This window comes from Saimiri boliviensis, chromosome 13, assembly GCF_048565385.1.
Source record: "Saimiri boliviensis isolate mSaiBol1 chromosome 13, mSaiBol1.pri, whole genome shotgun sequence".
Taxonomy (NCBI): domain Eukaryota; kingdom Metazoa; phylum Chordata; class Mammalia; order Primates; family Cebidae; genus Saimiri; species Saimiri boliviensis.
The window spans coordinates 85,795,607-85,820,370 of NC_133461.1; the positions used below are offsets into that span (position 1 = coordinate 85,795,607).

General features: G+C 41.6%; 1 protein-coding gene across 2 annotated transcripts in view; it reads right to left on the minus strand.

The window, feature by feature from the left end:
• Positions 1-22,288, minus strand: part of LEPROTL1 (leptin receptor overlapping transcript like 1) — a 39,446-nt gene extending 17,158 nt beyond the window's left edge. The window contains exons 1-4 of one of the 2 annotated variants that reach the window (XM_039461046.2): positions 22,155-22,278; positions 16,411-16,486; positions 13,510-13,696; positions 10,037-12,321 (exon numbers count right to left, since the gene is read on the minus strand). In XM_039461046.2, coding sequence (XP_039316980.1) covers positions 12,205-12,321; positions 13,510-13,696; positions 16,411-16,486; positions 22,155-22,170 — 396 coding nt within the window. In that variant the 5' untranslated portion in view covers positions 22,171-22,278 and the 3' untranslated portion in view covers positions 10,037-12,204. Of the gene's footprint in view, positions 1-10,036; positions 12,322-13,509; positions 13,697-16,410; positions 16,487-22,154 lie in introns of those variants that run through there. The other variant, XM_039461045.2, reaches the window with a different exon arrangement.
• Between the last annotated feature and the right edge of the window lie 2,476 nt (positions 22,289-24,764).

Below are 24,764 nucleotides of genomic sequence, written 5' to 3' on the forward strand. Positions count from 1 at the left end.
GTGGATTCATTAGCCCGAGGACATGTGAGGTGATGTTTTGTGGCATTCTCAATTTACTAGAGGAATGCTTTCCACAATGTTGCTTCTAAATTGTTTGTTTAGAACTTAGATGGCATTTCCCTGTAGAAAGAACGTTATGTTAACTCCTAGTGGGTGACACTCATGGTAATGATCTGAATTCAAGGGAACATCCTGTTCAGGATGGAAGAAAAGAGCAAAAGTAATTTCCTCCCCATTTCTTAAATATGCACCTGACCTTAAGTACATTTTATTTGTATAATTTTTTTTTCTGTTTATATAGTTATGTAAATATGTGGACTTTGTTTAGATCTTGATTCAAATGAATAAACTTTGAAAGGATTTTTAGGGAAATTTAAACACTAACTGGATAGTAAAACTTGGTTATTAACTCTTTCAGGTGTAATAATCATATTGTGGGGTTTTTTTTAGAATAAGGAAGGGTCACATTTTAGAGACACCCACAGATTAAATTATATGTCTTGGATTTGCTTCAGAATAATCTGAGATAGAGAGAATAGGGAATATGTGGATGAAACAGAACAGCCACATGTTGAGAATTGTTGAAACTGGTTGATGGGGAGTTCTATTTTTGTATAGGTTAAAAAATTTATATGAAAACAAGTGTACAAGAGACTACTGGGTAGAAAAGGAAGAGAAAAGTCAGATACAGGAATTTCCATTCACCATACAAATTTTGAGTGAATTTTTGAATACAGAGTGAAATAGGGGGTCCAATTTCATTCTTTTGCATGTGGTATCTAGTTATCCCAGCAGAATCATATTGAAAAGATGATTCCACATTGAATTACCTTGACACTGGAAGTTAATTTTTATTTTTGAGAGGGAGTCTTGCTCTGTTGCCCAGGGTGGAGTGCAGTGGCGTAATCTCGGTTTACTGCAACCTCTGTCTCCCAGGTTCAAGAGATTCTCCTGCCTCAGCCTTCTGAGTAGCTGGGATTACAGGCGCGTGCGACCAGGTACTGCTAATTTTTTGTATTTTTAATAGAGATGGGGATTCACAATTTTGGCCAGGCTGGTCTTGAACTCCTGACCTCAAGTGATTTTGCCCGCCTTGGCCTTCCAAAGTGCTGGGATTACAGGGGTGAGCCACTGTGCGGCCTAATTTTTTTTTTTTTTTAACATAAAAATAAAACAAAAAAGAAATCACCAGAATGCTTGGGGGAGCAGAAGGTAAGGGGACCTCCACCAGCTTTCCTGTTAGACCTGCCACCCTTATCAGGACATTTCTACTGCCATCCAGAGGCCAAGAAACCATGCCAGAATCACATATTCCCACATCTGGTAAAAACAGTGCAATGGAGTCTTTGCAGCACCAGAACAAACACACCAAAGCCCACACACCACTGCAGGCAGAGAAAGGAAGTCTTTTGCTTTCCTTCAGGTATCTAAGGAATCTTATGAGTTTATCTTATTAACAATATATAGGCCGGACGCGATGGCGCATGCCTGTAATCCCAGCACCTTGGGAGGCTGAGGCTGGCGAATCACTTGAACTCAGGAGTTCAAGACCAGCCTGGCCAACGTAGCAAAACCCCGTCTCTATTGAAAATACAAAAGATTAGCCAGGCGTGGTGGTGTGTGCCTATAATCCCAGCTACTCGGGAGGCTGAGGCAGGAGAATTGCTTGAACCCAGGTGGCCAAGGTTGCAGTGAACCGACATGGCGCCACTGCACTCCAGCCTGGGCGACAGAGTGAGACTCTGTCTCAAAAAAAAAAAAAGTAAATCAAAAAAATAAACAGCAAAACACACAAAACACAATATGCAGAGGAAACACAGAACCCTGGAGGTAAGGGAACTGAGAAAATCTAGTTTCAAGGCTCCTGTGGTAAAAGGGGATGGGAGTCAGTACACAAAATACAGCTGATCAACCAGTCCCAGAAGTACAAATGCTACATGATTCCATGTATAGGCGGTACATAGAGTCAGACTCACAGAAACAGAGTAGAATGGTGGCTGCCACGGGGCAGGAGGAGGGGGAAATGGGAGTAGAGTTTGTTAAGCAAGATGAAAAAGTTCTAGAGATATGCTGTATAGAATTATGCAGGTACACAGCAATACCAAAGTGTACACTTAATAATTTAAGTTGGTATTTCAGCCAGTCCCGCTTCAAAAGAAAAGCAAAAAGCTGGGTGGAGTGGCTCACACCGGTAATCCCAGCACTTTGGAAATCCAAGGCTGGTGGATCACTTGAGCCCAGAAATTCGAGACCAGCCTGGGTAACATGGCAAAACCTCATCTCTAAAAAAATATACAAAAATTAGCTGGGCATGGTGGCGCATGACTGTAGTCCCAGCTACACGAGAGGCTGAGATGAGAGGATTGCTCAAGCTGGAGAGGTGAAGGTTGTAGTGAACTGAGATTGCACCACTGCGCTCTAGACGGGGGGGACAGAGAAAGAAACCGTCTCAGAAACAAAACAAAGATGGCAGATTTCATGTTAAGTATTTTGTTACCAGAGTTTAAAAATATATACATATATATGCATATACAAATATATACAACTTATTAAGCGATCATTTATATTTTGCCTCCTTTATATTTTACAACTGAAAGAGTATCACGTAACATCTGTTGCAGTCTTACGATAGTTCTTAACCTTCTATTTTTCCCGGAATGGCTGGGGGAGAGCTGGATCCACCCTGTTCTTTTATGCTTGTCACAGAGGAAGCAACTGTTAACAGATTTTCCAACTCAGAATCTGCTTTAAAGGGATGAGCTCTTTGGACCCTTTTCAGAAACTTGCTTGGGGCAAAAATTATTATTAATAATGACAATCAATTATAATTTTATTATTTTATTTGAGGTAGTTTAATGTGCAGCATTAAAAACACTTATTTATTATTTTGTCCAGTCTGGAGTGCAGTGGCACGATCTCGGCTCACTGCAACCTCTGCCTCCCAGGTTCAAGCCATTCTCCTGCCTCAGCCTCCCGAGTAGCTGGAATTACAGGCATGTGCTACCATGCCCTGCTAGTTTTTGTATTTTTAGTAGAGATGGCATTTTGCCATGTTGGCCAGGCTGGTCCTGAACTCCTGACCTGAAGTGATCCACCTACCTTGGCCTCCTATAGTGCTGGGCTTATAGATGTGAGCCACCAGCCCTGACCTATAAGCAATTTTGTAAAAAAAAAAATCATTAAAAAATTCTCCATATTTTAAAAACATCTAATTAATATTTTCATATATATCTGTTATTGGCTGAGTAGTGCTCCTCTAAAATTCATATCCTAACCCTCAGTACTTCAGAATGTGACTGTTTTTGAAAATAGGGCTTTAAAGATGTAATTAAGGTTAAATGAGGTCATTAGAATGGGCCCTAGTCCAATATGACTGGCATCCCTCTAAAATCAGACAATTAGGACATAGACACAAAAATAGAAATTGACAAGTGAATTATAAAATTTACATAAAAAAACTAGATAGGGTGCAGTGGCAGCTCACACCTGTAATCCCAACACTTCTGTATGAGGACACAGGGAGAACGGGCCATCTGCAAGGCAAGGAGGGAGGTCTCAGAAAAAGCTGAATCTGCTGACACCTTAATGTTGAACTTTTAGCCTCCAACAGTGAGAAAATGAATGTCTGCTGTTTCAACTACCCAGTCTGTGGCACTTTGTTATTGCAGCCCTGGAAAATTAGTACAATAACCTTACAGCTTTTTCTACATATACATATGTATCTATGTGTACATATATTAATATATTTACATTTTCCTGGAGGGGCGCGGTGGCTCACACCTGTAATCCCAGCACTTTGAAAGGCCAAGGCAGGCAGATCACTTGAGGTCAGGAATTGGAGACCAGCCTGGCCAACTCAATCTCTACTAAAAATACAAAAACTAGCCAGGTGTGGTGGCACATGCCTGTAATCCCAGTTACTCCGAAGTCTGAGGCAGGAGAATCGCTTGAACCCAGGAGGCAGAGTCTGCAGTGGGCCAAGATTCCCTCACTGCTCTGCAGCCTGGAGAATGGAATGAGACTCGTTCTCAAAAAAAAAAAAAAACCAAAAAACCAGCTAACTAAACAATAAATATATATATATATATATATATATATATATATTTCCAAACAGTAGGCTCATATTAATTTCTGTTTTGTAGCCCACTTTTTAAACTTAATAATATATTATAATTTTTTTTTTTTTTTTTTTTTTTGAGACGGTGTTTCACTCATTACCCAGGCTGGAATGCAATGGCACGATCTCGGCTCACTGCAACCTCTGCTTCCTGGGTTCAGGCAATTCTCCTGCCTCAACTTCCTGAGTAGCTGGGATTACAGGCACATGCCACCATGCCCAGATAATGTTTTGTACTTTTTGTAAAGACAGGGTTTCACCATGTTGACCAGGATGGTCTCGATCTCTTGACCTCGTGATCCACCCGCCTCGGCCTCCCAAAGTGCTGGGATTACAGGCTTGAGCCACCGTGCCCAGCCTAAAAATTTTATGTTTATAAGCATTTTTCCACAATGTAATTTTTAGTAACCACCTAATACAGTCATAGTTGATTCTGATAACTTTAGGACTTTAAAAATTTTTTGTAGAAACAGGGTCTTCACTATTTTGTACAGGCTGGTCTGAAACTCCTGGCCTCAAGTGATCCTCCCTTGACCTCCCAAAGCACTGAGATTACCGACTTGAGCCACCACATCTGACCTTAAGGGTTTTTTTATTTGCTGGGCAGGGTGGCTCACGCTTGTAATCCCAGCATTTTGGGAGGTTGAAGCAGGAGAATCGCTTGAACTTTGGAGGTGGAGGTTGCAGTGAGCCGAGTTGCACTTCAGCCTGGATGACGAGCAAAACTCCATCTTAAAAAAGAAAAAAGGAAGGGTGGTCAACTGTCTTGATGGCATTTATGTTCCCTGATGGCTTGAGATAAGGTGTGGTTTGTGACTTGCTCCAGCAATGAACGGGGAGTAGAGGAGGTGTGTATGACCTCTAGGCAAAAGATCTAACAGCTTAACAGCTACTATGGTATGGAGGCCTCCATGCTTGTTCCCAAGTCTGCCAAAAGACGGACAATGCTACTGATAGCCCAGGTTCCTGAGACAATATTCCAGTAGAGTCACAGCCAATCTGTGATGAACAGGTAGCGAGTGAGAAATAAACCTTTCTTGTTGGCCCTGAGAGTTGGGAGTCGTTTGCTGCTGCAGCATAATTGAACCCATCTGGACTCCGTCAGAGCGTTTTCCACCTTGAATAAATGTCCACAATGGGCCATATAGGGTTCTAGGTGGGTATCCAAAATGTCATGTAAGCTGAGTGCAGTGGCTCATGTCTGTAATCCGAGCACTTCGGAAAGCTGAGGTGGGCAGATCACTAGAGGTCAGGGGTTTGAGACTAGCCTGGCCAACATGGTGAAAACCCGTCTCTATGAAAAATACAAAAATGAGCTGGCCATGGTGGCAGGCTCCTGGAATCCCAGCTACTTGGGAGGCTGAGGCAGGAGAATCGCTTGAGCCAGGGAGGCAGAGGTTGCAGTGAGCCAAGACTGTGCCACTGCACTTCAGCCTGAGTGACAGAGTGAGACTGACTCAAAAGAAAAGTTTCTCATCATAGCGTAAGTGCTTTTGTAAAGGTGAACTCCAGTGCTGCACTCTCTGATAGAGGAGAGAAAACAAAAACTGAGACTATTGAGTAATACAGGCAGAAACAACCAAGATCACACCACTGCATTCCAGCCTGAGTGACAGAGTAAGACTCCATCTCAAACAAAACAAAATCAAAACAAAAATTTCCTATGTGTCATTCAGAGCATAATTTTTCCCTTCCTTCCTATCCAAGCAGATGGCAGGTTCTGGGTTCATTGTCTCAGGACAACTGTTACAGGAAGGAGATTATACTATGTGCCTTTGAATCAAATCCATCTTTGTGATAAAACAGCCTCCGAGGAAAACCAAAATGATGTGTTTTCCTTAGGGTTCAGTCCTGGGCAGCCTAATTGGATTTGGGTGCAAAAAATGTAAAATGTTCTCTAACTTTAACCTTCATCAGCTTGACTTTGTACAACAGTTGTTAGGGTCTTCTTAGGCTGGTCGGTGGCTCTAATACTTAAAACTGTAAAAGCGGTGCTTCAGTGTGTTCCATTGTTCCCTCAGTGGCGAGTTCTCTGAATTTGTTTTCTTCTGGCACCGTTGGGTGATCCTCTTTGCACCGAGACTCCCTGGCTGGACGGCTAGCCGTGCCTGCTTGTGTGGCCTCACTAAAGGGAGAGGCACACTGTTTTCCCAGCATTAGGGATGAAAACGGTGTGCTGCTGAGCAGAGTGCCCGGTGGCTGCTCTTCTGGACTTGGTATTCTTATCCTCACTATTGCGGGAAACATGTTCTCTCCGGCCTAGAATGGAGGGTGAGATGGAGATGCCTGTGTACATGGAGATGCATAGGCGTCTGTTGGCTTGGCTTCTCCCCTACAGTACCCCAAGTCCTCCCCTTGTAAATCGCCGCAATAAGCCCCCTCCTGCTCCTGGATTCCACCTCTTGCAGCAAGACAGGCTCCTTGGCAGGGCTCCCTCAATATTCTCCCATGCCTGCTAGCAGGGTGTTAGGCTGCAGATTCCCTCTTCAATATGATCTCGTTTGTTTTCATTTTCTCAGAAATTTCTTAGTTTCAGATCCACCAAGGCTTCTCTTTCTTGTTTTGATTTTCCCAATGTATTTCCCTGTTCTTTTTTTGTTTGCTTTGTTTTTGTGACAACAGTCTTGCTCCGTTGCACAGGCTGGAGTGCAGTGGCATGATCTCGGCTCGCTGCAACCTCTACCTCCCTGGTTCAAGCGATTCTTCTGCCTTGGCTTCTGGAGTAGCTGGGACTACAGGTGCCTGCCACCATGCCTGGCTAATTTTTTTTTTTTTTTTTTTTTTTTGTATTTTTTAGTAGAGACGGGGTTTCACCCTATTGGCTAGGCTGGTCTCAAACTCCTGACCTCACGCCACCCTCTGCTGGAATTTATAAGCTTAATAGTTACTATCTGAATTACTAACCGTGTATATGGGCATAAACCCACAGATGAATTCAAATAATCTTCAAGAGACTGGACGCAAAACATAAAGTTTCCTGTAAAAATAAACTGTAAATCTGTCTTCATCCCTAAACTTTTAGTAACTAAACACAAAGGGTGAAGTCAGATATAAGACCCCAGAAGCCAGATAAAGGTCCATGAGTATCTTGAGCTCAGAATAACGCCTAAAGTGTAGCAAACTTAATTACAAGGCTTCTTCAGCTGCACAGCACCGTAATACCTCCCTTATCTGGTGCTCCTTTTGAAATCTCAGATTATCTAGTATACAGTTAAAAATTAATTTTTTTTTTTTCTTAAAAAAGCCTTTTGGCCACATGGTGGCTCATACCTGTAATCCCAGCAATTTGGGAGGCTGAGGTGGGCGATGACAAGGTCAGGAGATGGATACCATCCCGGCCAACATGGTGAAAACCCGTCTCTACTAAAAATACAAAAATTAGCTGGGTGCGGTGGTGCGTGCCTGTAATCCCAGCTACTTGAGAGGCTGAGGCAGGAGAATCGCCTGAACCAGGGAGCTGGAGGTTGCAGTGAGCCAAGATCCCACCACTGTACTTCATCCTGGTGACAGAGTAAGACTTCATCTCAAAAAAAAAAAAAGAGAGAGAGAGGGAGAAAGCCTTTCAAGAGGAAGAATACCTGTCACAGCTGGGCACAGTGGCTCACGCCTGTAACCCCAGCATTTTGGGAGGTGGAGGCGGGCAGATCACAAGGTCAGGAGTTTGAGACGAGCCTGACCAACAGTGAAACCCCATCTCTATAAAAAATACAAAAATGGCCCGGCATGGTGGCTCATGACTGTAATCCAAGCACTTTGGAGGCCAAGGTGGGCAGCTCACCTGAGGCTGGGAGTTCAAGACCAGCCTGACCAACATGGTGAAACCCCATCTTAAGAAGGAAAGAAAAGAAAAAGAAAAAAAAACGAGCTGGGGTGGTGGAGTATGCCTGTAATCCCAGCTACTCAGGAGGCTGAGGCAGGAGAATGGCTTGAAACCGGGAGGTGGAGGTTGCAGTGAGCCAAGATTGTGCCATCGCACTCCAGCCTGGGCGACAGAGCCAGACTCAGTCTCAAAAAAAAAAAAAAAAAAAAAAAGAATACCCGTCACAAAGCATTTCATTTGTATAAGAGGAAGGAGGCCCACCCTAATTAAGTCCACTGATGTTGTACTATGCACAGAAATGTTACATAATTGACTTAATGAGCTTGGTTGCCTGATTTTTTTCCTTGTCCACTTTCCACTCTTTGTAATATACTGTAAACCAGCAACTTGGAAACAAAATAAGTTAAGGGGTGCTAGAAACAAATAGTTGTATGAAAAGATATCAAAAACACAATTCCAGAAAAATACAAATATGCAGCCATTTATGATGGTGGTGGTGGGGAATAGTTTATGATGATAGTCCCAAATTACCAGGGAAGAATTAAAGTGTTTTAATATATTCTAAGCACAAGTGTATGATCCATCTAATACTTTCATCAAATGATTAAAGTAAAACAAACATTAGTTCTTAATAAGTAAAGCTTCAGTGATGTAAAAGATTTACCTCCAAGACATGTTTTTTCTTCTTTGGGAATGCCATAAAATGAGCAGACCTGTAATAAAATCAAAGCTCCTAATCTTCACTGGAACAAAGGGCGATAGAGGCTTACAGGGAAGAAATACGAATTTCAATTTCCCACCAATCATATACATCATAAAGCATCCTGGGATCTAAAACACACATGCCACTTAACAATAATGTGCTGCTTGTTAACTTTGGTGCACTGATTAGAAGTTATCTGAAACTTAAGAATCTAGTCACATTCAATATAAATCTCCTAAGAGTTTAGAATAATCTAGATTATTTTGGCCAAGTGCAGTGACTCACGCCTGTAATCCCAGCTACTCAGGAGGCTGAGGTGGGGCACAGGATCACTTGAGGCCAGGAGTATGAGACCACTGTAGCCAACATGGCAAAACCCCATCTCTACAAGAAATAAAAAAATTAGCCAGGCGTGGTGGCACATGCCTGTAATTCCAGCTACTCAGGAGGCTGAGGAATGAGAATCGCTTGAACCTAGGAGATGGAAGTTGCAATGAGCTGGGATCTCACCACTGACTCCAGCCTCAGCGACAGAGCAAGTCTAAAAAAAAAGAAAAACAAAAGAAACCAACCTGGTTTATTTTGACAATGCCCCCAAAATCATATCAGAGCAGACATTAGTGTTCACGACCTGAAGTATATGATGAGATTATAATTAGGACGATTTGGGACATGATTAATGTTGGAAAAAAGAGAACAAAGAGAACAGAAACATTTTTTAATTGTTTAAAATGTCTGCCTCACACCTGTAATCCCAGAACTTTGGGAGGCCGAGGCAGGCGGGTCACATGAGGTCAAGAGATGGAGACCATCCTGGCCAAGATGGTGAAACCTTATCTCTACTAAAAACACAAAAACTAGCTGGGCATGGTGGTGCATGCCTGTAATCCCCGTACTCAGGAGTCTGAGGTGGGAGAATTACTTGAACCATGGAGGTAGAGGTTGCAGCAGTGAGCTGAGATTATGCCACTGCACTCCAGCCTGGGTGACAGAGCAACACTCCGAAAAAAAAAAAAAAAGTCTGCAAAAAGTAAAGTGCTATAATAATGAATGGTAGTAAATACATAAGTTCTGAAAATTTAAGAACAAGTAAGACCTTGCCTTTAGAACAGTAGTAGTCTTAAATGTCAACAAAACCTACAACTGTTTTTGTAAAAGATTATGTAACAATTCTACTTCCCAGATTACCAGTCCTTTTACTATAGCTCAAAATCACAGGGCTGCATTGTAGTATCTGTTACTATGGTTTCCATTTTATTTTGGAACTCAAATTTCTGCAAGTATCACATTAAACCAATGTCATACTTGCTTTACATCACACTATTAAAATGGCTAATGCTCTTCAGAACTAAAGTGTGCAGTATACTTTCATTTCAAAAACACCCACAAACTAAAATAGATATTTAAAATCTTTATTGTTTCATCATCAAAAGTTTTCTTTCCATAGAAGAATGGTAATGCTGTATCAGTGCATATTCTATGGAAAATTCATACCTCAAGTAACTAGCCTAGAAATCAGAGACAGCACTATGTCAAGCTAGTGTACAAGGTCAAAGACACAATGCTGCCAATGCAATTAGTATATAGAAAGAATACGCAGCTGTTAGAAAAAGAGTCTATGGCCAAGTGGATAAAACAGCAGCAGTGCACTGCACTGACATCTAGAACAGAAAATGGGGAAAGACCAGAGAATGCACTTCCTGCAAAAAAAGTCCAGATCACAGGCACAAAGAGTTCCCAACTGTCTCACCAGCTGTCTAAGTCATGTGCACCTGCACTTTCCTCTTTAAGTCTGAACATTATAATACCACAAGCCACTTTCCACCTCAAGTGTAAAGGCTCCAGCCACATGCCCTGCTTCCTGTCATCTCATAGCTAAAAGTCATGGCTTGAGTTAGACAATAAAATCTGTGGCTTTAGGCATCTTTAGTAAAAAAGCTGAACAAACCCCAAATTTGTTCCCATTTTCTTGAGAAATAAACTTCATAAAACAACAAAAGATGGCTGTCATGATTACTGTTTTGGCTGTAGTCAAAATAATTTCTATGTAAGTATACTGAATAAACATACAAATATCCTTAACAAATACTGTCAGACCAACTTGAATGTTTTTATAACCTGCTCCCGAAAAAAGTCCTGATAATTTTTAGATGAAAATGATCACTACCAATTGATCATGCCTGGGAATTTTTTGGTCAGGTATGTTTCTGAAGCTGCTACATAGCTGGACTTGGCTACTTTGCGTTAACTCACACAATAAATGCCTTTTATAAGGAAACAGCAGATCTATCATGATGAAATCAAAATCAAAACAGTTCAGAGGTATACAGGAGACTTGTCTTAAATACTTTTAAATTACATATGATATAACCTTAGAGGATAAGAACTACCATTACCATGGTCTAAATCTTAAACTGTTAATGCACAAATTATCTGTAAGACAAGTTACTTGTTAATCATGGCAAGACCTTGCGGGGGAGGGGGGCAGTATGAATGGATGGCATAGCAATTATTTTCCAGGTAAGTAAACACTTGTGTTATTAAACTATATTTGAAAAGTTATTTTATGTAATATATACAACATACAAAATAAGTTAAGAGGAGGAAGCAGAGGAAGGTTTTCTGGTACATAAGATGCAAACATACAACTGTCCCTCATCAGTAGTGGTTCCATGTATGTCCATTTTACCAGGGTAAAACATGAAAAGGTGATAGGAAATCACAAATTTCACTTATAAATAGAAACAGGATTCAAAAACTGGAATTTCAACGTCATTTCTTCCCACATTGCAACTCACTCTAATGATAATAAACATAAATAAAAACCCTATCTCAAAAATCTGTTTTTACACCCTTACCTTAAAGTTTAACATAAATTCTTCTAATAATTGAAAAGAAAAGCACTCTGTAGCAATTCCATAAAATAATTTTCAATTCACAAAACAGCTGTCTACTAATAAAACCAGCAACCCTTGTGGAGGGTGTGGGCATTAACACTTGGCCCCTCTGAGGTATAAATGCAGCTATATTTGCACTGAGTATATAGTCTATAATGTATGCCAACTGTCTGCATGTTTGTATAACACTGGGAGTGACGTCATCCTGACTGGTTGAAAACTTATTTTTATAATTTTTTGTAATAATGGAGGCTAAATAATTTTAAGAGAAAAGATGTACTTGCCCAGTAATACAGCCGGTGGAATTCTGAATTCCTAACCAATGCAAATGATTACATTAAAAAAGTGTTTGACATTGCATATTGATTCCAAAAAAATAAACTTAACAGGAAAACTACATAAATATTTAAATTCAGCAGGACACTACAAAAAGCATACTATAGATAAGTGTGAAATCAGTCAAGCTTTTCCAAAAGAGAAAATTCTTTTAATCCTTCAGCAAGTCTCTGTGAAAACAGTATGCTTACAATAAAAGTGAGAAGGGAGCACCTAAAATACCCCCAAGAGGCTTGCTTTATCATTTAGCATTAACTGCCTCATCTCCTGTGTGCATGAATGGCCAACAAATGACAGGAAGTCCATTTGACAATAGTTCAGCAATTCCTTTTCACCACTGCTGCCAGCTGAAATCGTCATTGCTTCCAAAGACCAAGAAAAAGCCTAATATAGTTGCAAAGATGACTGTGTTTCCTGTGAGAACAAGTGCACAAGCTCCCCACTCAATCTACGGAAATAAGAAACAAACAATCAGTTAACAGGCATGAATAACAAAAAAAGAGAGGAAAAAAAAAATCAGGGCTCTAGTTGTATGCTGATCATGCTCTAAAATAAATATGGCTTGTAACAATAATTGTCACAGTGCTGAATACATACTTAATGGTACTTCTATACTACTGTTTTTATTTACCTTTGGTTCCTTTAAAAAGAAAGTCATGAAATGACTATTCAAAAACAAGCTTGAGGCCGGGCGTGGTGGCTCAAGCCTGTAATCCCAGCACTTTGGGAGGTCGAGGTGGGTGGATCACGAGGTCAAGAGATAGAGACCATCCTGGTCAACATGGTGAAACCCCGTCTCTACAAAAAATACAAAAAATTAGCTGGGCATGGTGGCGCGTGCCTGTAATCCCAGCTACTCAGGAGGCTGAGGCAGGAGAATTGCCTGAACCCAGGAGATGGAGGTTGTGGTTAAGCCAAGATTGCGCCATTGCACCGCAGCTGGGTAATAAGAGCAAAACTCCGTCTCAAAAAAACAAAAACAAAAACAAAAAAAAAAACAAGCTTGACCTCTGGGCAATGATTAAGCAGCATTAAATTCTACAGTTTTCTGTTTATAAAGGAATGTGCTTACTCTTCCTTAATCTAAAAATCTATCCAGAGTAGATTAAATTTTAGAGTATCACAGATGGAAACAAATCCATGTACATTCTTTTGAAGGGCTAGGAGAACAACTGCCTTCTCCATATGGCTGTCTTCTCTGCCTTCTCTACCTCCCCAGGGGTGAAGGCGCAAGTCTGAACCAGTGAGTTTGGAAGGAAGAAAGAACTGAGTACCTGTAGCCAGCCCCCTCCCCTCTTCAGGGCTTTTCCACCTGCAGAGCACATACATCTTTTCAGGTGTTCCATATTTGAAGTTTTACAGGATAGGCCTGGGTTGTTCAGAACTGTGGGGGCTGATATGCTCAACTCTGACAGTTAAGTATTAGCAAGCTAATGGCTGCTGCAGATCGAAGCCACGTTCTCCAATATTGTTTTTGTTAGTTAACAAGAACAAACAATAAAGTGTGATTTTAATCTCTATCTTCTAGGCCTTCAGGTCTTTCATCTCTTTTTACGTCATTAACAAAAATTTTGCTTGAGAAAAATTTAACCCATGTTTAATATAAAATCATGAACAGAAGAATACATTCACTTACCAGATGTGCTCTGGCAAATACAATAGGGAGTCCAAATGCTGACACAACAATGCCTGTTGTAAGAAAGATGGCAAGTTCCTTACAAGCGTTACTCATAGCATCTGTATCATCCACTAATCTTCTTGCTATGCAGTATGGAATAGGTGAGAGGACGTAAAAAAACAGAACAAAGAGGGGCCAGTATTTGCTAGAAAAAGAAAAATAAGTTAATGTAATTTTCGCTATGTCATTTTCCTACATACAAAACATGCTCTTTTAAAAAAAATCAAGATTCAATCCCTTGACTTCTAATGGCTGATACCCAACTTTAGCATAAAGCTGAAACAACCCTAAACTTTCCTTACATCACAAGAACTCCCAAATTACAGAAATCAAAATACAGAAAAGTAGCTAAAAGTAATTTGGAACACTTTTAGTCAGAATATAGAATTTATCACAATAAAAATAGATGGCTTTTACTCTACCATCTAGTTTACTAGATTGTACCACAGTCATCTCCTGGTTTTAATAACTACGGTTATGTAAGATCTTACGACTGCGACAAGCTGTGTGGAGGGTACAGGGGACCTTTGTGTATGATTTTTGCAACTTCTTGAGAATATAAAATTGTTTCAAAATAAAAAAGTTAAAGGCCGGGTGCGGTGGCTCACGCCTGTAATCCCACCACTTTGGGAGGCCAAGGTGGGCGGATCACAAGGTCAAGAGATCAAGACCATCCTGGCCAACATGGTGAAACTCTGTCTCTACTGAAAATACCAAAATTAGCTGGGCGTGGTGGTGCACGCCTGTAGTCCCAGCTACTTGGGAGGCTGAGGCAGGAGAATTGCTTGAACCCAGGAGGCGGAGATTGCAATGAGCCCAGATGGCGCCACTGCACTCCAGCCTGCGCCTGGTAACAGAGCAAGACTCTGTCTCAAAAAAAAAAAAAAAAAAAAAAGTTAAAAAGAAATACCTGCCCTTAAAACTACCATAGAATAAAATACATATCATGGTGGAGATCTGATTATACAGAGACTAATGATAAGTATTTATTTATATGTTTTCTAAATTTGTTTGTCTTTTATTATTACTTTTTTTTTGAGACAGTGTCTGGTTCTATTGCCCAGGTTGGAGTCTAGTGGCTCAATCTTGGCTCACTGCAACTTCCGCCTCGAGTTCAAGTGATTCTCCCACCTTAGTCCCCATGACTAGGTGGGATTAGAGGCGTATGCCACCACGCCCAGCTAATTTTTGTATTTTTAGTGGAAATGGGGTTTCACCATGCTGGCCAGGCTGGTCGCAAACTCCTGACCTCAGGTGATACACCCACTTCAGCCTCCCAAAGTGCTAGGATTACAGGCGTGAGCCACCGTGCCTGTCCATTTCCTAAATACTTTAAGAAAAAAATTAAAAATGGAACATATGCTTAAGAAAAATAATTCAAGCAGTACAAAAGCACAAAAAGTGAAGACTAAAAGCTCCCCAAATCTCTCCTTGCCCACTCTCCTACTGAGCTTCTCATGGACTCTTCCACATTTCCACATAAACTTTAAAATATGAATGGGTCCCTATAGTTTTCTGATAATATATCTTGAACATATTTACATGCCAGCACTTACAGCTCTTCCTCATTCTTTTTAAGACTGCCTAGTATTTCCATTGATAGATTTACTATAATTTAACCATTTTTCTTTGAAGGACATTTAGGATGTTTCCAGAACTTTTTTTTGGCTCTTATAAGTAAGGCCCAAAAAAACAAAACAAAAAAAATAAACAAGGCTGCCTGAACATCCATATTCTCCCTGAATGTTTCTTCGTAAATATCTGCAAGTGGGTTTGTATGAGAAAGTCTAAGAAGTGAAAGAGCTACCTCAAAGAATATACATTTTGAGAGCTAAAGCAAACTCATCTCCAAGAAAATTCTCTATGTGTACTACCCTCATAGCACTTAACGGTGCCTGTTTGCCCTGTCTCTTGTCTTTGCCAATGGATTTTGTTTAGTTCTGAGTAAGGCTGAGGATATCTTTATGTGCTTATTAGCAATCTGTAATTCTCTTTTGGTATTTGTTTACTTTTCTGTTGCGTTATACATCTTTTTCTAATTTATCTAAATGTTAACTTTGAGAAGTTCTTTCTAGCATAAGTAATTTTTTTTTTGAGATGTAGTCTTGCTCTGTCACCCAGGCTGAAGTTCAGTGGTATGATCTTAGCTCACTGCAACCTCTGCCTCCTGGGTTCAAGCAATTCTCCTGCCTCAGCCTCCTGAGTAGCTGGACTATAGGTGCTGCCACCACACCCAACTAATTTTTCTATTTTTAGTAGAGACAGGGTTTCACCATGTTAGCCAGGCTGGTCTAACCGACTGATTTCTGTATTTTTAGTAGAGACAGGGTTTCACCATGTTAGCCAGGCTGGTCTCAAACTCCTGACCTCAGACAATCCTCCTGCCTCGGCCTCCCCAAGTGCTGGGATTACAGGCATGAGCCACTGCACCCAGCTGGAAAGCAACCTTTTGCATCTCCTTTTTTCAGTCAATTGTGTTTTAACTTTGCTTATGGTACTTTTTTTGCAAGAAGACATTTAAAATTTTCATGCAATTAGTATTATTTAAAATTTTCATGCAATTAGTATATCAATAGGTGTTAAAACCTGAGCAGGAGGGCTGAGCTGCTGTGTAGCTATCTTGCCACTGCAGACTGAGCAGCAAGTGACAGAGCAGGTAACAGCCAAAAATCTTATTAGCATATTGGTGCCCTAAAATCTTTACAAACAAATTTTAAGTGGTAATTTTTACAACGGTATATGTTTGGTAAATGAACATTTTTCTGTATTACTTTTACAGTAGTAAAAAACCATTATTTAAGCTTTAAAAGTAGAAAAATTTTACTTGTAAACATTCAGAAAGACAAACGTTTTACTTACTTGTATATTGGAAGAGCACATCCAAGCATCAAAAACATCAGTCCAATTGCTCCTCCAAAGGACAAACTAATCAAAGCTGCAAAGCAAATAAAAAGTCCAATAGGAATAAATTAAATAAATATTACTTTAATTAATATTAGCAGCCTGAACATTATCTGTAACCTGAGAAGCAAAAATCCCTCAAACATATTAATAGTGAGTTGACATCAAAAGTGTAAGTTATCTAGTCTTAGAATAAGTCTTCTGTGGCATCTTCAAGGCAAAATCAAGTGACGTTGATTTTTAAAGCTCTAACCACTGCTAGTACCCCACCACATTCCCCAATTGTTGGTTCCATTTCTAAAGAGTCACAGTCCACAGGATCAATGCTCTTCTGGGCACTAGTATTATATTTACTTCACAGATCACTGCAGTTTTGAAAAGCAGTATGTGGACAAAGCCCAAATTCTCAGGTTTACTGGATTTTGGAAGCTTCATCCTATAGGAAAACCTCTTCTGATCAGCTCCTGTTTCTTGCACATACACTCTCAATGTGCATAAAACTGACCAGAAAAATGCTCAAGGATATCTGTAGTTAATGATTTTAATCAATTAATTTTGTTTGAATAGTTTGCAAAAGTATAGCTGCACTTCCTTCCCTAATCTATACATTAGAAAATCTGTAGGATAATGGGTTATAATCCTTCTGAGTTACCACTATTTTAACGCATTATTTTAAGTAATAGATGCATTCTACAGGTGAAATACAGTTTCTAAAGCTACACACACACACACACACACAGCAGTACATTTTAAGGTGCTCTCAATATGTTAGTGAATAGAAACAACTTTCATGAATAGGCATAGTTAATCAGTGACCTAGACTAAAGCAAAGAAATACATGATAGATTTATTTTCAGTTCTATGTAACCTGTATTTCTACAGTTACGGTAGCTAAGAAAATAAAGAACTTTGATGTTCTTAGGTCATTTTCTTAAAATTCAAAAGATTTGTAGAAGGTCTAAAAGTTACCAGGACAAAGGCAAACCTAGAGAAACCAAAATGAACAGGAAACAAGTTAAACTTTGCCAAGTACTACTGATATATTTTGCAGAACTAAAATGGCTGTAATCAAGGACACCCAATGACATAGTGGCTTGGCAGATTTGGTATTCAGTTAGATTGCTGATGCAGGTCACGTCAACCCTGAACACATTCACTTAGTCTTGATTACCATTCTATTTCCAGCTACAGGAAAAGAATTTCATTTTTACTTTACAGCAAATGAGGCACTTCGAGTTTACAGGGGAACGAAATACAAACTGTGAGGAAAATACTGAATTTACCATTTGTTTTCTTCAGTTCCAAATTTGTTCTCATGACCGGGCCCTGCCCACCTCTCCTGTGACGTGTCACACCAAGCTACAACAGTGCCCCTGAACCCTGCACTTCAGTTACACTGGCCCTCTTTCGTTTCCTGGAAATCAGCAGGCTTGCTCACCCACATGGCCTGTGCACACTTTGTTCCTTCTGCCTTGGACATGTTTTCATTCATTTAAGAAACATGCACTGAGCACTAAATATGTGACAAGCACTGGGGATACGACAGTGAATGAGGCATAGCCCTTTCCCACTTCTTTCCATTTTCCTCCAACTTAACTCCTGCTTTTCCTTTAGATCTCAGTTCAACCAGTGAAGTTTTTCCAAACCTCCTGACTACACCAATTTCCCATTATATTTATTTACAAGTATCTATGGAGCACGTAACGTGTGTCAGAAACTGTTCTTGCTACTGGAGACAGAGCAATGACGACAAAGCTCTTGCTCTCATGGAGTTCCAGTGGGAGAAGAAAATGATTTTTAACAACTAGGTAGAGCAAGGGATGGGAGTGCTAGTCTAGACACAGCAGCCAGGAAAGGCATCTCTGTACCACCCGAGCAGAGATCTGTATGAGGGAGGAAATCATGTGGATACATGAGGAAATCATGTGGTTGAGCATTCTAGGCAAAGACCCCTGCATATTAAGAGGGCCTCTGTTCACTGAATGACTCTCCTTTGCTTGATTATCAGCTATGATTTCCTACTGGTTTGTATTTTGTCTTTCCTTCTCAACTGTCCATCTCATGAGAGGAGGGAACTAGTTTTTCTGTTGTGATGATCATGCCCTGGCTCTTAACAGTCAATAGATATTTGGAGAGTGAATGTAGCAGAGTGGAAACAGCATGGAACTGAGTCAGGAGGGTCCTAGGCCCTAATAGCTACTAACTAGTTGTTCCAGTAATTAATGAGTCTCAGTTCTTTCTTCTCTAAAATGACAGTTGGACTAGATCTTAAATGCAGCTAATTTTCTGAACATTAAAGGTACTGTGAAGACAGCAAAGTCCATTACCACCTGGTAACACCCCATTCACTTGGAAGCCACTTATATGCAACTTAGAATCCTAGAGAAAACAAAGGCCACTAAAGAGACAAAATAGATGTTACAAAGCCCATACAATAAAGCCAACATTCTCTATAAACAGCCTCTTATTTATTTATATTAATTCATTTTTGTGACACAATTGTTAGATGGGAATTCAGAGTACAACACATTTTTTTTTTTTTTTTTGAGACGGAGTTTCACTCTTGTTACCCAGGCTGGAGTGCAATGGCGCAATCTCAGCTCACCGCAGCCTCTGCCTCCTGGGTTCAGGCAATTCTCCTGCCTCAGCCTCCTGAGTAGCTGGGATTACAGGCACACGCCACCATGCCCAGCTGATTTTTTGTATTTTTAGTAAAGATGGGGTTTCACCATGTTGACCAGGATGGTCTCGATCTCTTGACCTCGTAATCCACTCGCCTTGGCCTCCCAAAGTGCTGGGATTACAGGCTTGAGCCACCGCGCCCGGCCTCACATTTTTATTTTATATTTGTTGTTTTTTTTTTTTTTGAGAGAGTTTCACTCTGTTGCCCAGGCTGGAATGCAGTGGCACTTCTTGGCTCACTGCAACCTCTGCTCCTGGGTTCAAGGGATTATCCTGCCTCAGGCTCCCAAGTAACTAGGACTACAGATGTGCACCACCATGCCGGGCTAAGTTTTGTATTTTTAGTAGAGCCAGGGTTTCACCACATTGGCCAGGCTGGTCTCAACCACCTAACCTGGTATTTGCTTGCCTCGGCCTCCCGAAGTGCTAGATTACACATGTGAGCCACTGCGCCTGGCCGACGTATTTTTATTTTTAAGAATTATCTATGCTCATTTATATATATTTTTCAACAGGTAATTCATATACCCAGAACAAAAATTAATTGAAAAACGAAACTCTTCCCTTCCCAAAAGTAATCACCATTACTTGCATATCCTGTGACACAAAATTTCTGAGTTTGATTATCTTGCTTCTCACACTGAAACAAATGGGACTAGGAGAAAGGGTTGATAAAAGGAAGAATTGCCCTTTGACATGAGGGAGGATACAAACAAAAAATTTAACCAGGCAGAACAATCTTTGCAGTCATCTCAGCAGGAGGCAAGCCACCTTAGGACCATGATGGCCTCTGAAGGTGGCTGTTCTGTGACAGAGAGCACTCATTTATGTTCTTACCAAAAAAGAAAATCTAAATTCTTTGACTACACTCTTATAAAGTTAATGCTAAATTATTTCTTAAAAAAAAAATCCAGGGGCTAAAATGAGATAAGGCTCAGGTATCAAAAAACAATTTTAAAAACATAAACCAAGATTATCAGAAGTGCTATGAATATGAATATTGGAATAACACTTAATATATTGATTATACCTTAGAGTCTAATTCCTTTTCAACGCTGTTGTATAATGAAAAAGTAAGGTCCTTGGAATTGGTTGGGGTAATCAAGATACTTTGAGATATCTTTCTTTCCATTGAATGAGATATACTTTCATTCCATTAAGTACTAAATTTTAAAAAAATGTTCAAAACACAGTTTGACTTTACATCTCCCAGTCATACCGAATAAGGTAGCCAATTAGAGTTAAATAAATTGCTTAAAAATGTTCTCAAAACTTGTTTATCCAGTCTTATGAAATTGGCAACTAGGCAGATTTATATATAAATTTCATCACTTGTATATAAACTGTTTCTTAAATGACACATCAACAAGGCAAGAATTCGTGCAGTAATTGAGTGATGCAACATTCGGAAGACAAAGCTTAGATAAGTCTGGTTTCTACTCCCAAAGCCTCTAGGCTAGGGATGGAAGAGTCCAATTATCTAGAAAAACTCTCTAGAGACAAGATGCTGATTCTGTGATTACAAAGAAGAGTAGGAGGAGGGACCACTTCCCTAACCTGGGGAAGTGATGTATTACTTTTAGATACATTGGTATCTAAATGGCTCAAGAAATGCCTAATGGTCTCTAATTATAGCAACACGCCTTTCTAATATAAAGATGATATTAGGCCAAGAGAAAGAAACATACTGACTCATAACAACCAGAAAAGCCTGCTGAAATCAAAAGTGCAATTCACCGGAGGCTCCGTCATCTGTTTAATGCAGTATTACCCTAGGTCTGGAAAAGTAAACTACAAAGCTATTTTCTTAAGAGACTCCCGCATTAATGACACTAAAGAAATGGGGAAGAACACGGAAACGGGCAACAGCCTAGAAACCACAGCATTTCACAATAACTGCCTTTCACATATGGATTTTTAAAAGAGTCTGTTATAGTTCAAAAGGAGATTACAAAGTATCCCAGTTGCTCAAATGACAAGGTTTTATGTGGGAAATGAAATGTTTTCAGACACTGAAAATAAACAAGAAACAGTTAAGACTGTGACCCTGAGAAAAAAACTCAATTAAGTTTTCCTTAGAGAAGAAAAAATACACAGAAAACCACTGCTCCCAAAATAGTTCCTGTTTCCTGCCTGACTGCCCTTCTACAAAGCGGTAGGTCAAGAAATCAATGTAATGAGTTAAGTAGTAGTTTGAAAACTTTGCTTCTAATCACAATGACAACAAAACTACCAAACAGTTGGAATATAACACTTTTTTTTAAAAAAAGAAAATACATTAAAAAAAAAAAAACAGTAGTTTTTCATTAAGTCGTAACACTATTCTATCTTCTAAAAAGAAAAGAAAAAGAAAAAAAAAAAGAAAAACTTTAAATTTGAAAAAGCCTCAGCATGCAAGAGAGCCAGGAGCACTTTGGGGTCGCCTACAGTATCCACTTTAGGGTCCAGACACCGCAGATGAAAATGCACCCGTTTCCGGAGTCTGTAAAGCCTCGGGCGCAGACGGCCGGCCGGGATGGACGTGGGGCTCAAGGTTTCGGGAAGACCCGTGCAGCGCCCGCAGATCGCACTTGTGCCTTTCGGTGGGAAATGACTCGTTTTCCATAGCTGGCTTCTCCAGCAGCCTCAGCATCCTCAATCCCACGCTCTACCCGCCTCTCTCTCGGATGCAAACTCCTGCAAAACGTGTGTGGCCGGCCAAGTCGCGACGGGACTCCTCACTGACCGCGAACCACTCCATATTTTGTCCGGGGGGCGATGGGTGGGAGAGAGGGTGCCGAAACCGGCAGAAAGTGGGGGCCGCCGGGCGAAGCCACGGTCGCAGCAGTCCCTTGCCGGAGGGCGCCGCGCCCACCCCCGGGTCGAGGGCAGGGCCGGGGCGGGGGTCGCTTTCCCGGCACAGGGATGCCGCGCGCGCGCCTGCTAGGGCCCGGAGAGGAAATGCGGGGGCCGCATGGGACCCCCCTGCCCTTCTTCCCTGGCGGGCCCCAGTCCTCCCGCGCCCGGCGCCCCAGGCCCACCTTTGATGCCTGCCATGGCGCTGACGTAGCTCCTGGCTCCACGACCTGAGGCGGCGGCGGCGGCGGCCGGGAGACCCAAGACGCGCTACGGCGGCCAGACAACACCCGGAAGTGCGCGACGCAACACTTCCGCCGGCGGCTCGCGCTCGCGCGGGGGCGCGGGGGACGAGCGGCGCTGGGCTGTGGAAGCTACCGCTGCCTCCCTTCTCCGCAGGTCTGCAGAATGCCGCCGCCCGAGGCTTGCCGCCCCCACCCCGACTCGGGGAATCAGCGGGCGCCAGGTCTTGCATTCCCGTCAGGGCCGGTCGGGGAGCTCCCTGCTGAAGCCCGCGTCCCTGACCCCGCAACCTCCCGCGTGCTTTGGAAAGGGAGCGCGGGTGGCGGCCGTCCTTTGGAGGCACGTGTGGTGGCTTTTGGCTTAATTTCACATTGTTTTGTTTGTTTTTTGAGACAGGGTCTCTGTCGCCCGGGCTGGGGTGTGATCACGGCTACTGTAGCCTTGATCTCAGAGGCTCGAGTGGTTCTCTCACATCAGCCTCCTGAGTAGTTGGGAGCACAGACATGAGCCACCATCCCTGGCTAATTGTTCTGTTTTGTAGAGACGGGCACGGGGTGGGACTGTCACCATGTTGCCCAAGTTGATCTCCTGAGCTCAAGGATCTGCCCTCCTCGGCCTCCCAAAGCAGTGGGACTGCAGGTGTGAGCCACTGCCCTGTGCCCACATTATTTCACCGCGCCTTTTCCTCTGTCCCTCCATTCCTCCGCTACCAGCCCGTAATAAGGGGAATTAAGGTTAGTTGGGTCGTCTGCACTTGGCTCCTCGGGTTCCTACACAGGACTAGGGTTCTGATGAGGACCCACCTCCAGGCAGGGCTCAGTAAAGAGTGGATTTATTAGAAATCCAATCCTTTGGATGACTGTCATTTTGGTAGTAACAAGGCTAGGGGAAAAAAAAAAAAGTGAAAGCCCAGGTCCAATACATTTATTTGCATATGCTACAGTTATGTATGTAACATTTACTATCTGTTTACTATGTGTTGGGAACAGGGTTAGACACTGAGATAGCAAAACCAGGTACTGTTTGCAGACTGGTGAGGGAGACAGACACAAAAAAAATGTAAAATTGCAAGAATGATGATTGCTAGTCAAGGGGATCAGAATATGCTGCTCTAAAATATGCCACTTTGAAGCTGGGTGTGGTGGCTCATGCATGTGATCCCAGGACTTGAGGAGGCTAAGGCAGGAGGATCCCTTGGGCACAGGATTTCAGGACCAGCCCTGGCAGCATAGTGAGACACCGTCTCTACAGAAACGAAAAAAAATTAGCCAGGCTTGGTGGTGTGCACCTGTAGTACCAGCTACTTGGAAGCCTGAAGTAGGAAGATAGCTTGAGCCTAGGAGGTCGAGGCTGCAGTGAGCTCTGATTGTGCCACTGCCTGGGCAACAAAGCAAGACTCTAACTCTAAATAAATACATAAAAATACATAAATAAATAGGCCTAAGGGTTGTTTTGAGCTGAAAGCAAATGAGCAGCAGCAGGCATAGGAGGAGCTCTCTGCTCTCCCCTTTACTACCCAAAAGCTGTACTTAAGTTCCCTTTGTAAAGGTAACATAAATTTCCACTTCTAAAAAATGTGTGTGTGTGTGTTTTAACAGTCTCGCTCTGTCGCCCAGGCTGGTGTGATCTCAGCTCACTGCAACCTCTGCTTCCTGGTTCAAGTGATTTTCCTGCCTCAGCCTCCCAAGTAGCTGGGATTACAGGTATAAGCCACAATGCCTAGCTAATTTTTGTATTTTTAGTAGAGACAGTGTTTCACCATGTTGGCCAGGCTGGTCTCGAACTCCTGACCTCAAGTGATCTACCCATCTGGGCCTCCCAGAGTGCTGAAATTACAGGCATGAGCCACTGTGCCTGGTCCCCAAAAATGTGTAAACAAATTTTTCTACTTATAAATATTTCCATTTCCCAGACTAGGGAGAGGAGGCAACTCATATGTCCCAGTAAACAGCATTGATTAGAGTCTGCCTAAACATTACTAAAGTAACACTTACCTTTCATTAGTTTCCCCCCATATATTTACTTTTTTACAGTCTGCTGCCCCTAGACATCCAAACCCCTTTACTTTGTCTACTTTTCCACAGTACATCACCCTTTGTTAAAATAATACATGCTCCCCGGCCTAATTACTTCTTGAGTTTTCACTTCTTTTTTGTGAAGCCTCCTTGTGCATGCAAAATAAACTTTTTTTTTTTTCCTGGTAATCTGTACTTTCTTAGTTTAATCACAGTCCTCAACTTCTCAATCTAAGAGGGTAGAAGAAGTTTTTATCCTTTCCTACACTACGAAAGATGAGTAGAAAGTCCTGTGAAAACTTTTGATTACCATCTGCCAGGGAAAATTTTTCCCAAGGAGAGACAACAGAGGGATGAATAAATGTGTTACCAGAGAAGGGAAAAGCCATTATAGGTGGCGCAGGGTGTGTGTGTGTGTGTGTGTGTGTGTGTGTGTTTGGTGTTTGTGTGTGCGTGTGTGCGTCTGTGCATGTGTGTGCCCGCATGCATGTTTGTGTGTATATGCATGTGTGTGTGCATGTTCGTGCATCTGTGTGT